Source organism: Syngnathus acus, chromosome 11 (genome assembly GCF_901709675.1).
Source record: "Syngnathus acus chromosome 11, fSynAcu1.2, whole genome shotgun sequence".
In the NCBI taxonomy this organism is placed as follows: domain Eukaryota; kingdom Metazoa; phylum Chordata; class Actinopteri; order Syngnathiformes; family Syngnathidae; genus Syngnathus; species Syngnathus acus.
The window spans coordinates 6,609,193-6,622,853 of NC_051096.1; the positions used below are offsets into that span (position 1 = coordinate 6,609,193).

Genomic DNA, 13,661 nt, shown 5'->3' on the forward strand with positions numbered 1-13,661 from the left:
GCAAAACAACGTTGGAGCAGCTCGGATGAGATTTGCTTTCCAGCACCGGGGCGAGTTTGGCTCCAAGGTCAACGAGTTAAACCTGCATGCGTCATCCCGTTTCAAGGCCAAACTGAAGCGAGGGAGAGAACGAGCGAAACGGGAGGGGCAAACAATCGTTTTATTTGCAGCCAGATTCAGAAGCTCGTCTGCTATAGCAATGCATCAAAACATGTGCGCAAATGAAAAATCTGGAAGATCCGCGCGTTTGGATTCCACGCGTACTGCGCAGACTCCATGGTCAAGTTCAAGTTGGGCTGCCTGCATGCTGCCTCATAAAAGTGAGGGGTGCATTAGCAACCCCCCTCCCTTAAGACCCCCCCCCCCAAGCAAAGTAGTATAGAGTTCTGCTCCACGTCACAAAGTTGGGCCCACTCGAGAGAGCAAAAGTACAAATACAGATATTTTAGGGAAAACAAGACTCTGATCAGATTTAACTTATTTATTTCAAGTAAATCATGTTGTGAAATGTACTCGTTTATAGTTAAAACAAATATTTGTTGCCTATTCCAATATACATGTAGCACTAATGCCGAAGAAGCAAATTGCATTGCCTGGCTCGACTTTTATGCTATCAAAACTGTTTGCATTCTAAAGTGATGTACTGACTAACAAAAATATACATAAAAAATAAATTATCTAACGATACGTTCAAAAATACACCTTATTCTATGTGGGTTTTTTTTTTATTTTTTTTTTAGAATGAACATTTTGAACGTCAGAAGTTTAGGTTGACTCGAAAAAACAGTCATGGATGAAATCTTACGTCTCCGAATGTGGTGCGGTCATCGTTATAATGTTCCCTCCTTAATTCACATTCCATCATGTTACCACAGTTTTTTTCTTTTATAAGATCCAAAATATAATTCAATCAAAAATCAGCCTTTAATTAGGCCTTTTTATTACGTGTAGTCATCATCCGCGCACTCTAAAAATGTCAACAAGCCTATTTTAACAAACTAAAGGAAAGTACAGCCATTAATTTCTCAAGTGGGGTATAAAAGTAACATCAACACAACAAATACTCAGCATCAGAACATACACTACAGTCACGAAGTATTTCTATTTCGCTACTGTCCCTCCAGTATATTTTTTTATGACAAAATCATGCATTCTGCGTGTGTATGTTTTCATCCTTTCCGCCAGCAAAGCCTTTTCCGTTGTCCTCCTATTATCTTAAGCACACGCAATATAAGTGACACTACTGTAAAGCACGCAAGGTCATGACGGTTGCGCAAAAGGCTCTCGAGCGTTATCTCTGAAGGATCACAAGATCTCATCTGCCCTGGCCAAGACATTGCATAACGTCAAGTAGCACAAAAACAACCTTTGCAATAGATCATTCAAAGGAGTTTGATGCAGAAAACGGCAGCATCTATTAAATCGCTCACTCGAATATAGACGTAACGAAAAAAAAATATATATATAGTTTTATATATATATATATATATATATATATATATATATATATATATATATATAAAAAACTATGCATAATGCAAATCGTGCTGGTGACGTGAGCCAATCTGAGAGCTGAATTTGAAAATTGGTGTAATTACGTTAATGAAGAAAGCTATGACTTAACCTAACTATGTATTTTGGAATTTCTGGTTTAGAACGACTAGCTCCGCACAGAGCTGCTTCGAATATTTTGGTTATTGGGCCAGACAAGAGAGCAAAGATTTAAACACATTACTAAACTCAAACTAGATGACATCAATGAGATTTCTGACATTGTGAATAAAAAACGGGCATTGTCCATTTAAAAAAAAATACACTTCTCTATTGAGAGTTTTAACTGTGCGTAACACTACAGTGACTTTAACCCCCAAAATAATAATAAAAAAAAAACAGTAAGTGCTGATCAGTGCTTTTCAAACTTAAAAAAAAATAATATGGATTGAATGAATCAATATTTAGTATCGCTGTTTGTCCTATATTCAATTTCAATGCTAAGATGTTCAAATGACATGAATTTGAACAATACAGTTCAGTTGCATTTACATTAAAGTAAAATATAGCTGTATTTTGTCTTTTAGATGTATTTTTCCTATTTAATTACAATTTGTGCAATTTATTTTCATTGAATGACTATTTATGTCCAGCTTTGTTTTGTCCATGACAATGCTGATGTTCATAATGTGCTTCATTCTTCAAATATTACTGCTCAAATATGACAGCAAGAAAGGAGAACGAGAAAAGCGAGATGTCTTGTCTCTCTTCATCCAGGCCGGATGAAAGAGTTGGGGGGAGAAAAACCAAAGGAATTTCCCCTCAGTTCTCAGCAAACAGAAAAGCAGGCAGGGGGAAGGGAGGGTATACCCACTCGCGCCTTTCCCACAATCAGCCAGTTGAGGGCGCACAAGGACAGCGGAGCCTGCTGCAGTTTGAAGCTTCCCTCCCCAAGCCCTTGGCAACACGACCCCGCCCCTATGCACGACCAACATCAGCGCCACGCAAATCCCACCATGCCTTGCAGCTGCCCAAGCAAATCGACTCGAGTCGGAAGCGGCGTTGGCAGCATTGGACCTGGGAAATTCTTTGGAATGTGCATGTCATTTGAATTAGACTCCAAAATGCATACAAGATGCCTGATGGACTTTTATTTCAAATCATAGACACACAATGCTTATAATTATTGTTTTGAAGTGGTTTAGGAATACCACAATAGCATCAAAAAATATGCCTTGTCTTTATAATTGACTATCTTGTCAAAGTAACAACAACATGAGCTTTCAAATTGAAAGCAGCAGGATATTTTTCTACCGTTATGTTTCCTGGCCTGGCTCTTAACGTTTAAAGACTTCAATGTCAAAGGCTCTCTTATCTAAACTGACCCCGAGACTTGACCTTTAAGGACTTTACTTGACTCCACTTAAGGTAATGGGGGCGGCTGCAGACGTCATGAGAGGGATATGCTGGGTGTGATTGCAGTTGGGGGGGGTTATAAAGTGACGAGACACTTATGATTTATAAATACTAATAAAACACTGTTGACCTCATTTTTGTGATTTCTCTAAATAAGCAACTTCTTCAACCTATTTAATTCAAATATAGGAACAGAATTGACATCAGTTTTCAAATGAGGGTGCAAAAGTAAAACTTCTTCAGAAAACACTCAAGTACTGCAGACACTGAGAAAACTTCGTTCCTTCCATGATGAGCCACGAACCAACCGCACCATTGCGCCTTCCGTTTAAATGTACAATCAATCCGTGACGTCACGGGGCATCCTACAGACTGAGAGCTGAGGAGTGGGGCGAGGTAATTGTGATCCCTCCCAGAGCTCCTGCTACACACTCTTCTCTCAGGGTCAGACCGGATTGCATCCCCACTTTGACCAAGAGCTTCTCCTCCTCTTCCTCTTCCAGACTCAGCCCACAACACGCCACCACATCGGCCATCCCACACTCGCCCCACACACCTAACAAACATTACATCTTTGCTCGATCTGGGGCGTGCACGCGGGATGGAGAGCCGAGAGGAGATGCTGGCCCAGGAGGCTCAGACGCGCAAGAGCACCCCGGCTTTGGCGGCCGGAAGCCCCGGCAAGCCGGACCGCAGAGGCTGCTTGACGGAAGCGGTGATGGAGGAGATCGCGCGCAGGAATTTGTGCGCAGACATGGGGGATAGGCATCGGGGCGATGGGGCCCACAAAGACGGCAGCAGCTCGGACACAGAGTCGGACTTCTACGAGGAAATCGACGTGAGCTGCACGCCTGAAAGTATGGACTATAAAGGTAGGCAAATTTGGTTTAGACAGCGAGAGCTGGTAAAGATGTCAAAATCGATCCAGATCATCGAGACAATTTCAAAATACTTTAGTTAAAAATGCTCTATACTGCTCTGATGCAGAAAAAAAACACCAATGTTATTTGTTATTAAAATATAATTTGCGTTATGGTAAAAGTTTTTTTTTATTCTAGGCAACAACTAAGGTAGATTCAGATAATAATCTATGCAAATCAAAAGACTGCATGATCTAAAATGAGTGTATCAAGTATTGATGCCAATATTACATTTCGCTCACAAAATTGTGATAAATGACGTTTCACGAAAAAAAAAAAAATCTACAATCATTTATAGGAGAAGTAAATAACTTGCTTTTTTCCCGCAACATGATGTCACAATCTACAATATCGTCACACTATAGGTCGAAATGGAGATTCGCCTGGTCTGCCAAGTGATTCTGGTTCTGACCCGGGTAAGACCGTCCAAGGTCAGAACTCTCTGTCCTTCTCGGCGGATCAGATTCGCCGGTACCGCACAGCCTTCACCCGGGAGCAGATCGCGCGGCTGGAGAAAGAATTTTACCGAGAGAACTATGTGTCCAGGCCGAGGAGATGCGAGCTGGCGGCTGCGTTGAATCTACCGGAAACTACTATTAAGGTATGATGAAGAGAAGTCCTCCAAAAAAGGGCGACCGGACTTCAGAAAAATAAAATCAACTCTGAGGAAAATAAATAAATTACACTTACTGCTATATATGCTTTCGAAAAACATGCAGTTGGGTTAAAAAAAATCAAATTATGCGTCGAAAGGGATCATTTTTTCCATATTTATTTTCAAAATAATCAAAATATTATGGGGGGGGGGGGGAGCAGTCAAATTGGCCCAAGCAGCAAATGATGCCATTTTAGCCATTTGGGTTATTTTGACCCACCTGTTTCCCGATAGCTCAAAAAAAAAAAAAAAAAAATTGCGTTGAAAGACAAATAGGCTCCAAAGCCATTTGAAGTGGGCTATTATGGTCTGTAATAGGTTTGTGGTTAATATTTGACCTGGCGTGTCTCCTGCCCCATGCAGGTGTGGTTCCAAAACCGCAGGATGAAGGACAAGCGTCAACGTCTGGCTATGACGTGGCCTCACCCTGCGGACCCAGCCTTCTACACATACATGATGAGCCACGCAGCGGCCACGGGGAACCTGCCTTACCCCTTCCCATCCCACCTGCCGTTACCCTACTACTCGCACCTTGGGGTGGGAGCCGGCTCCACTCCGACCGCCGCCACTCCTTTCCCAAACCCCCTGCGCCCCCTGGACAGTTTCCGCATGCTGTCCCACCCATACCAGAGGCCGGAACTCTTGTGCGCCTTCAGGCACCCGTCCCTGTACCAGAGTGCGGCTCACGGGCTCGGTCCCGGGGGAAGCCCGTGCACTTGCCTGGCCTGTCACTCCGCCCCATCCGGCGGCCTGTCATCCAGGGTCCCGTCCTCGGACTTCGCCTGCTCCCCAACGAGCAGGACTGACGCTTTTGTCACTTTTACGCCTTCCGTGTTGAGCAAAGCTTCATCCGTCACAGTGGACCAGCGAGAGGAGGTTCCCCTCAACAGATAAAACAAACTTCCCTATAGCATGGAGCCTTTAACTCTTATTTAATAGTTGGACCAGAGCACAAGAAATTATTGCGTCACCAATTATGTATCATATTTAAATAAATTAGGACACATGCATCTACTGAAACATTTCAATCCCTAATTATGTTTTTTAGGTTATGAGTCTTTCCACATCCATATAGAGAATGATGCTTCCATGCAGTCTATTTCTAACAAGGGGGATTTGTTAAAGGAGCCCGAGCCGTCTCATTAGAGGCAGATCTCAGCCATGTGCACATGAAATTACAGCGTGATGTATATGTAGGAGCCGGTGAATTTTGAGTGCGGAATTAATGATTAGACCAGCAAGGCGATGGTTGCTGCATGCCGAAAGGTAACAAGGCGCCAGGGGAGCGGATTACAAAGGAGGAGGACGACGCAAGATGGAGAGTGGACAATCAAAAAAAAAAAAAAAACTTACTAAAATATTTGTCGTTTTCTCATAAGAACCAGCACATCAATTATCTTTTGGTTATCATTGCTGCACTCGTTTATATTTATGTATTTTTCTTTGAACTGATTTTCTGTTTTAAGGATCTTAACATCTAATTTGTAATAAACTGTCCTCTAAATGAAGCAGACGAGTTTTCTTTGTCATTTTCCGTTTTTTTAAGGGGCGGGGGCTCAATGTTGTTGGCCCCCCTCTCCCAATAATAATAATTTTCCTCTCAAATGGTCGATGTCGAGAGCAGAATGCGGCCTCATATCACGTGATGGGTCGACTAGATTGACCATGACACTTAAGTGGTCCCAGGGCTCCTTCATATTTTCCTCTTGCAGCCACTTAACTGGAGGTGCAAAGAGATCGATGGCCCACCAATCAAATAGGGCTTATTTGCGCAAATTGGTATGAAGTGATTGCATTAAAAATGATTCCGGAATTTATATTTGAAGCCGAAACACACTTAGATACTATTTTACTATATTCCCTATTAGAACAGAGCAATATTATACACTATAAGAGGCTAACATTTTTATTCGTTATTTAGCGGCACAAGAGGGGCTCATGAAACCACCTTTAGTGCTTTTTAGATGGAGTATCGTATTTCAAAATTCAGCATCTCTTCACAAAATACACCCCACGCACGAAAAGGTATACCCGAATATTTTAAATATCTCTTTATATGATACAGACCCTGCAAACAGCTGCACAAAATAATGACATATAGTATTTTCCTTCCTTTAAAACAGCAATTCTTTCCCCAAGTTGTGGTCAGTAAGCATATAGCAGGTAATATAAAATAAAAACACTATTCACTGATACGTCTTCATTCATCCTCGATACACACAAATGACAAAACGTCCTCGGATCGTCGTCCTCCTGCATGGTGCCTCCTAATCAGACAGTTGCGCATCCATGCGTGGCGTAGCCAGCCCCCCCGCACCTCCCACCTCCATCTTGATTGATGGTCTTATTAACTGCAGTTCTTGTAAGTGTGACCGCACTGATTAAAATGCATATGTTTGGAATAATACACCGTTTAAGCCACGCGGGTCACATAGACAGATTTATGTAAACTATCAAGGCTGTTTTCTTGGGAAGCGACGCGGGTCATTTAAAACGAATACATAATAATTAAATACAAAGACAACACATTGAGCAGCCAACTATCAGACAGGTACACCCACAAAAGTCTTTGACGCAGAACAAATAAACGTGGTGGCAAATTACAAGACAATTAAACACGCATGTTTTAGGCCTACTGCAACAATCTCATATTCCAATTCAGCAGACACAAAATGCGCAATTCAACATACGATCGCATCATCCTTAGAATTGGCGCACGGCTCCACTGCTTCCACAAAGCATTTGAATGAGGGCGGTGCAGAGCAGCTGTCCCAAACTAAAGCGCACGCAAACACACACAAATGGATGCGCTGCTGCTGCTGTTTAAATTGGCTTACATCCTAATTTACAGGCCCTTGTCGTAGAACGCAAAGGGCTGGCGGAGGCGTGCGCGACCCAATCACAGCATAATGATGATGAATGGGAGATTAATGCACATACAAGCAAGACAATTTAGACCTTCATCTGTTTAAATAGGCTTCCAATATCGTTTGGAAGCGGGGGGTCACGTTAAATCAATCGAAGGAGGGAGGGGGGGGGGTTTGCCGGGGGACGGGTGAAAGTCATTCTAACCCGCGTCTTTATCAACATTATTTATGGCGCAGCCATGGATCGCCTGCTTATGTGACCAAATAAGGACAAACAAAACCAAGATATTTTGTAAATGCGTCAACATGAGAAAATACAATAATTATTTCAAGGCAAATGATGAAGCAAAACAAATGAAGCAAAAATTCCACCCCAAAAGACACAAGCAACAGCAAGTTTGAAAAGAAGCCACAGCATAAGCAATTCATTTTCATTCCAACGCTGCACAAACATTTTCCAAAACAGCTCTTACCTTTATTCGACGTCCAGGGACTGCTATCCAACAGACAAAAAAGGAAAATATATTCCCCAGTAGGCATGAAAATTATGGCGTGCATTTTAGCCGCAAACAAAATTAAATAAAAAAATTAATACGCGCATTGTGTGGCACATTTTGTCGCAAAACGCGCCAACACCCAGGAGCATGTTTTGAACCACCAAACTTACCTGGGTTTTACCACTCAGGTAGGGGTGTTCATCCATTCTCATCCATTGTCAGGTGTACAGTTATTGCGCTTTAACATGATAACTTTCATAAACATCAAGTTCTAGTAGTCAACAGCACGTACTAATTCAATTAAAGATGGAAGGACATGAAACAAATGTTGCATTCATTTTAGAAGGCACCTTTCCCCCTGCTTGTTAACATTGGTCTCTTCCTAAAGTATATAAACGGTGTACCTTGCTTCAGGTGAGCATACTGCTTTTCCTCACAGTGAAAGCAAGATGCAACAGTTTTTTTTTCCTGTATACATTTTGGTGAATAAAAATTGAGCAAAAATCCAGTGCCCCTTCCTGATACCTTTATTCGAGTGCATCCCTGCAAACAAGCTGAAGTTATACACTGCTGCAATTAATATTAAATCCTATGTGCAGGTGTACCTAATGGTGTGACCAGTGACTGATCCAATGCATTCATTTTATTTTGATTGCCCATCAAATCGTTTTTGTTTCGCTGAATGGCTTGCATCAAGCAATATTGTTTAAAAATGATTTAATAAGCACTTTTTTTTTTACAACGCCGTGTTATTATTTTACAACCCACTCGGCAGCCAATGGCTCTGCGTACTTCATTTTATTTTACAACACACTGGCCGCGTTTACTGCTCGGCTACCATGGCGGCCGAAGGCCACAGCAAAGTTGTTCCAGTTTTTTTTCCCGCCCTCCATGAGTCCAAAAAGGAGCCGGTTCCCACAGTCTGACTGGACATGCTATAGTGTAGGTGTTAACAGCAGGAAGGGGCTTGCTTTTGTGACTTGAATGGCTTGGAGAGCTGAGGTGGGGTGGTCTGGGTGGTACAAAACAACCCCAAAAATTGGCAAAAAAAAAAAAAAAGTCCCGAGTAGTCCATGCGTATTGGAGTGAAGGAAATTAGGGAGGCAAGGTTACACCATGGGAAAGAGAGCAGGGGAGATAGTGGTACCAGATAGCGAGGGCATCACAAGACGGACTAAGAGTCCGTGCTTAGTGGCCTAATGGATGATTTGAAAGCACACTCACACTCTTTGGCTAGGAGCAGACCTCCCTAAAACCATAAAAAGGAGGTGATTGACAAGGTAGAGGTGGGGTCAAGTGTGTGTGTGTATGTGTGCGTGTGTGTGTCCTACGATGTCCGGACATGATTCTGTTTACGTAGTCACGCAGCGGAGACTTGCCTTTCATTTCGGGGACAAACAATGTTGAAATGATTCCAGCCTTTTGCAAACAGGAATGAGATAATCAGTTAAATGGAATGCGATGATTTGACTTTTTGTTCCAATGTAAAACGAGTGAGCAGTTGTGAGGCGATTGCGAGTTTAACAAGACAGACAACCTGACGCTGACGTATTTCGACCTGTGGCGTCTTCAGGTTGTGACTCACGGGACAGGAAGGCAGATTCCAAACTGGTAGGGGGGTCCTGTTTTGGTCATCTGAGGAGTCTTGTTAAAACTTTCAAGGGGAGACGACTGCATACGAATCATCAATGTGTCAATACATAACGAATTGATGGAAATTGCGTCGGGAGGAAAATGATGGAAAACAAGCCGCTCCAGAGATGAAGAGGAAAGGAAGGCGGATCCAGTTTATGGTGATGCTTTGTTTGTGACGGCTGTCTGCTGGATGAAAACAGGGCCTCTTTAACTTCTCCTGGGTTAATGGAACTTTTATGAGTTTGTCCTGCAATCATGTAACCCCTGGCGTCTCCGTGCCTCTCTGCTCCCATGTCTCCTTCTCTTTCTCTTCTCCTTCTATCAGAAGGCGGATCAGAGGTGAGCCGCTGCAGCCGATCTGTAAACACCGCCGCCTTTATGAGGACGGGACCCACGTCTAAGATGGCGGCTGAGTCACAGGCCCGGATGAGTTTACATTAGGTAAAGACTTGTTTAGGCAGCGGTTAGTAGAGTCGGGCGGAGGAGCACGCACAAGCAGAAAAACTCCTCAAGAAAGTTAGCCCGCCACAGGACATCATTGCTTTCACTGGCAACATCGTGCCAATGGGTGCTTCGCTTAAATGAAAGAATCGGCTCATTTGTTTTATTCGCCGCATACACCCAGAAGTCATCGCATTGCTTTCCCGAAAGCCCGCTACTTCAAATGTCCGCCGCCAGCATAAAAAGGTACGCGAGCAAAAGCGGCGATTGATGGAGGAAGGCCTGTCCGCGTCCCGTCATAAAGCACGGCTGAGTAAAAAGAACGTCCGAGTGTCACATTCAACTTTTAATGCGTGGCCATGACTCACAAGCGGGCTTGTCACCAGGAGTTTTATTCCCTTCCATCATCGGAGTGTCGATTGCAATCATGGAGCTATCTGAGAGGCGTGATTGACGGGGTAGAGTCGCAGGCGTTGTGGTGGCAACTGGAATCAGCTGCCATCCCATAATAAGTAGAATCATTCTCCAACTCATTCGGCTGCAGCAACAACGTGTACACTGACAATAAAATGACTAATATTAGTGCCGTACTGACGAGTTGAGAGTGGAGTGGAGGCGTGTCCAAATCGTCCTCTTCAATATATTTACCTGCTAAGGCGCATTGTGAGTCCACTGTGTATCACATTTGTGTGCGTGACAGCCATGACCGAGGAATCCCATAATTCCGTGTCCAGCGAGGGTTTTATTTAGCCATCGATGGGATGTGGAACCAGTGACAGGTGGTCTCACCGCCTGTGATGGATGTGGCGCTACGGGACAGGTAACACGCAAAATATCACCGCTGTCACAGCATGCCGGCGAGACGATTGCTGTTGTTTGATTTCCCCCAAACTAAGATTTGGCGTCCGTGATATCTTATTTTTCTTTTATAACCGTCCAAGTCTGCTCTTCGTTGTTTACGCACAGTTGATATGCAGACCCGACCACGCCGCCCGGCCCCAAAAGTCCCCGAGTCGCGTCATCTTTTATTAGAACGGCATAATAACGTTCCATCACTGGAGGCAGCCAGCCGGATCTGGCTCTCCCCGTGCCCATGGCCACTTGGCTGCAACGGATTCAAGAGCTAATTTGTCACAGTCAGCGGTGTCCCTCCCATTTTCTCGTGCTGCCTGCAGTGAGCGTTCAGGTCTCTCAGGATGGTTTTAGCATTCCGCCTTAGCACGGCATCGAGATATAGACGACATCTATCCACCCACACTCGCCGCTCCGCAAGTCATTGGCTTTAATGAGCATTTAATTTTGCCCCCCCCCCCAGTCTTCTATTCCTCACACGCATGCAACATGCGTGTGTGTTTGTGAGCGCCACACTGCTCTGAACGAACCAATTATAGGTGTTTATGTAGCTTTAATGCTTGTAAGCGTCAGGAGAGAAACATTGCACCGCTCACCACCTAATCAATGAGCCCTTGAATGTTACACCCCCCTCCCTCGCCATTCCTCTCCCCCTCTCTTTTGCTCTCCCTTGTTCCATCTCTGTTCAATTAGTGCGAGACAAGCATAGCGTATCAGGCCAATTGGCCATGAAGAGAACTTTAAACGCAGCGAGATGAGGCCATTGCAGACAAGCTCCGTTCTGGACAATAAAAGCGATAAATCCTCACGCTGGGTGCAATGCGTTGAGTCGAGAGAATGGATTTGAGTGGGCTGACGAGCCCATTGCAATTTATGGGGTACTCAATTGACATGTAATATTCCATTCTTCTCCCAAACTTTTACAATAACAGATTGGCAAACTGTAGCATTTGCACGCACCACCCGAAGGCAGACAGAGATGAATGTGATTTACTGGGATGCCCAAACACCCACTGGGTATTTAGGGCCCACCTCGGTGGGTTAGGTGAGATCTGTGGGGCCCGGTCCCTGTTAGGTAACAGCGTGATTACTCACCTAGGACCCAGTCTCTGCTGGTCCCGGGCGCCCGTGTAGTCTGACGGCGAAGATGATCACTCTTCCAAAGAGAGTAATTAATATAATGAAGAGCTACTGAGCATGTGCACCGGCGTGTGATGAATAGAGTGCATGCGGTGTCGTTACTCACAGGTGACACCGTGTATGCGCTAATGTTGCAAGTGCTAATGCTGGTGCAGAAAACACCAGCCATAACTTTACCATACGCCGCAATATTTGAATGATTGTGATTGCAAAAATGCAAAAGTGAGTACCGTAATTTTCGGACTATAAGTCGCACCGGAGTATAAGTCGCACCAGCCATAAAATGCCCAAAAAAGTGAAAAAAAACCATATATATGTATATAAATCGCTCCTGAGTATAAGTCGCCCCCCCACCCAAACTATGAAAAAAAACCGCGACTTATAGTCCGAAAATTACGGTATTATTAGGCCTAATTATTGATACACCTCGTTTTTCGGGAAGTGAGCTTAAAACAAGGCAGACAAAAGGATCTTGATGCGTATTCATATCGTTGAACCTTTTGCCCGTGTAGTGTGCCTGCTAGCGCACAAATGTATTCTAATACAGACGTGATGCTATAATTAGCTGTCATTGTGACATGTTATGCGCTGGGCTGGCCTTCTGCCTGCCTGCAGTGAAATTATCTTCACTAATGAACCTAAGCGGAGTCAATGACTCAGGGAGGTGGGATTGTTGTCGACTTGTTTGGGCGCTGATGTGTAGATGCTGCCGCCACGGCCCCCGGGCTAAATTATTATTGGCGGTGTTGTGGCAAAGATATCAAGTCCACAATACTTTACAGTGAGGGGCTTGTTATGCGCTGCTGGGCAAGCTATTATAGCTGCGAGTTTCCAGCAGCTAATTTAGCTACATGTCACTTTGGGTGCTTTTGGCATGAATCACTCGGATGCTATAAGGAGCTAACAACACCCCCCCCCCCACCGCCGGCCGGCCATGCAGCATGACCCCCTGCTGCTCTGATTGCTTCTAAAGAACAAGACGTTAAGCAGCAAAGAGGATCCAACAACAGTAATCATGGGGAAATAATGAAGAAAGTCACTTTGGGTATTTATCATAGCAGCGGGCTTTTAAAGCTGAGGCAGCAATTAGGGGAGGGGCCGGTGACCAAGTAGATCATTAAATTCAGTCTTAAAATGTTCGAGCTAAAAAGTGTCAAACTGCCATATTACAGCACCAGCTACTGTCCAGGAGGACTTATAATGTCATACATATATATTCTTAAGTATCAGTGCCTGATATCAGCTGACTCGATGAGTACTCGATACCTTACAATAAGACACATCAGACTGGATTTTTGCCCAATTGCCCACACAATACAGTGCAGTGCGCCTGTCTCTGCGGGTGAGGTCTTGCGGCTCGGGTCTCGGTCGCGTCCCCTTCCGACGTCAGCGCTCAAGTTAGTCTCGCCGCGACGCCTTTACGGCCTGCTTTCATCTGCCCTTTAATGAGGAAACCGCCGGCTATAAAACAGGCAAATTTAAGCAGGCCGAATATGAATCAGCTGCCTAATTCAGCAGGCCAGACAAGAGGCGAAGGAATCTCTAGACTCAAAGCTATTGTCTTATTTGTAGAGCAGACTATTTAAAGCATTAATGAAGTCCAATTTGAGAATTAAGTGAGGGGGATTTTCACCAGTCAGCCATTATTGTGAACAGCGATCCAATGAGTCAATGACGCAATAGCCACAGTCTACTTTTGAGAGTCGCCCACAAAGCAAAAACAAAAGTTCAGTAAAACAAAACCACA

General features: G+C 44.1%; 1 protein-coding gene across 1 annotated transcript; it reads left to right on the forward strand.

The window, feature by feature from the left end:
• The first annotated feature begins 3,388 nt into the window (after window positions 1–3,388).
• Window positions 3,389–6,087, forward strand: evx1 (even-skipped homeobox 1). The gene is made up of 3 exons (XM_037263568.1): window positions 3,389–3,779; window positions 4,193–4,428; window positions 4,846–6,087. Exons 1-3 carry the CDS (start codon window positions 3,509–3,511, stop codon window positions 5,374–5,376), a joined length of 1,038 nt encoding a protein of 345 aa, XP_037119463.1. The 5' UTR covers window positions 3,389–3,508; the 3' UTR covers window positions 5,377–6,087.
• Window positions 6,088–13,661: the final 7,574 nt, after the last annotated feature.

What these genes read in the sequence shown, in the direction of transcription:
- evx1 (XM_037263568.1), top strand. Translation starts at nt 3,509, where the DNA reads ATGGAGAGCCGAGAGGAGATGCTGGCCCAGGAGGCTCAGACGCGCAAG. An exon ending in TGAAAGTATGGACTATAAAG is followed by an intron (nt 3,780 to 4,192) that starts GTAGGCAAATTT and finishes GTCACACTATAG; the next exon opens with GTCGAAATGGAGATTCGCCT. An exon ending in TACCGGAAACTACTATTAAG is followed by an intron (nt 4,429 to 4,845) that starts GTATGATGAAGA and finishes TGCCCCATGCAG; the next exon opens with GTGTGGTTCCAAAACCGCAG.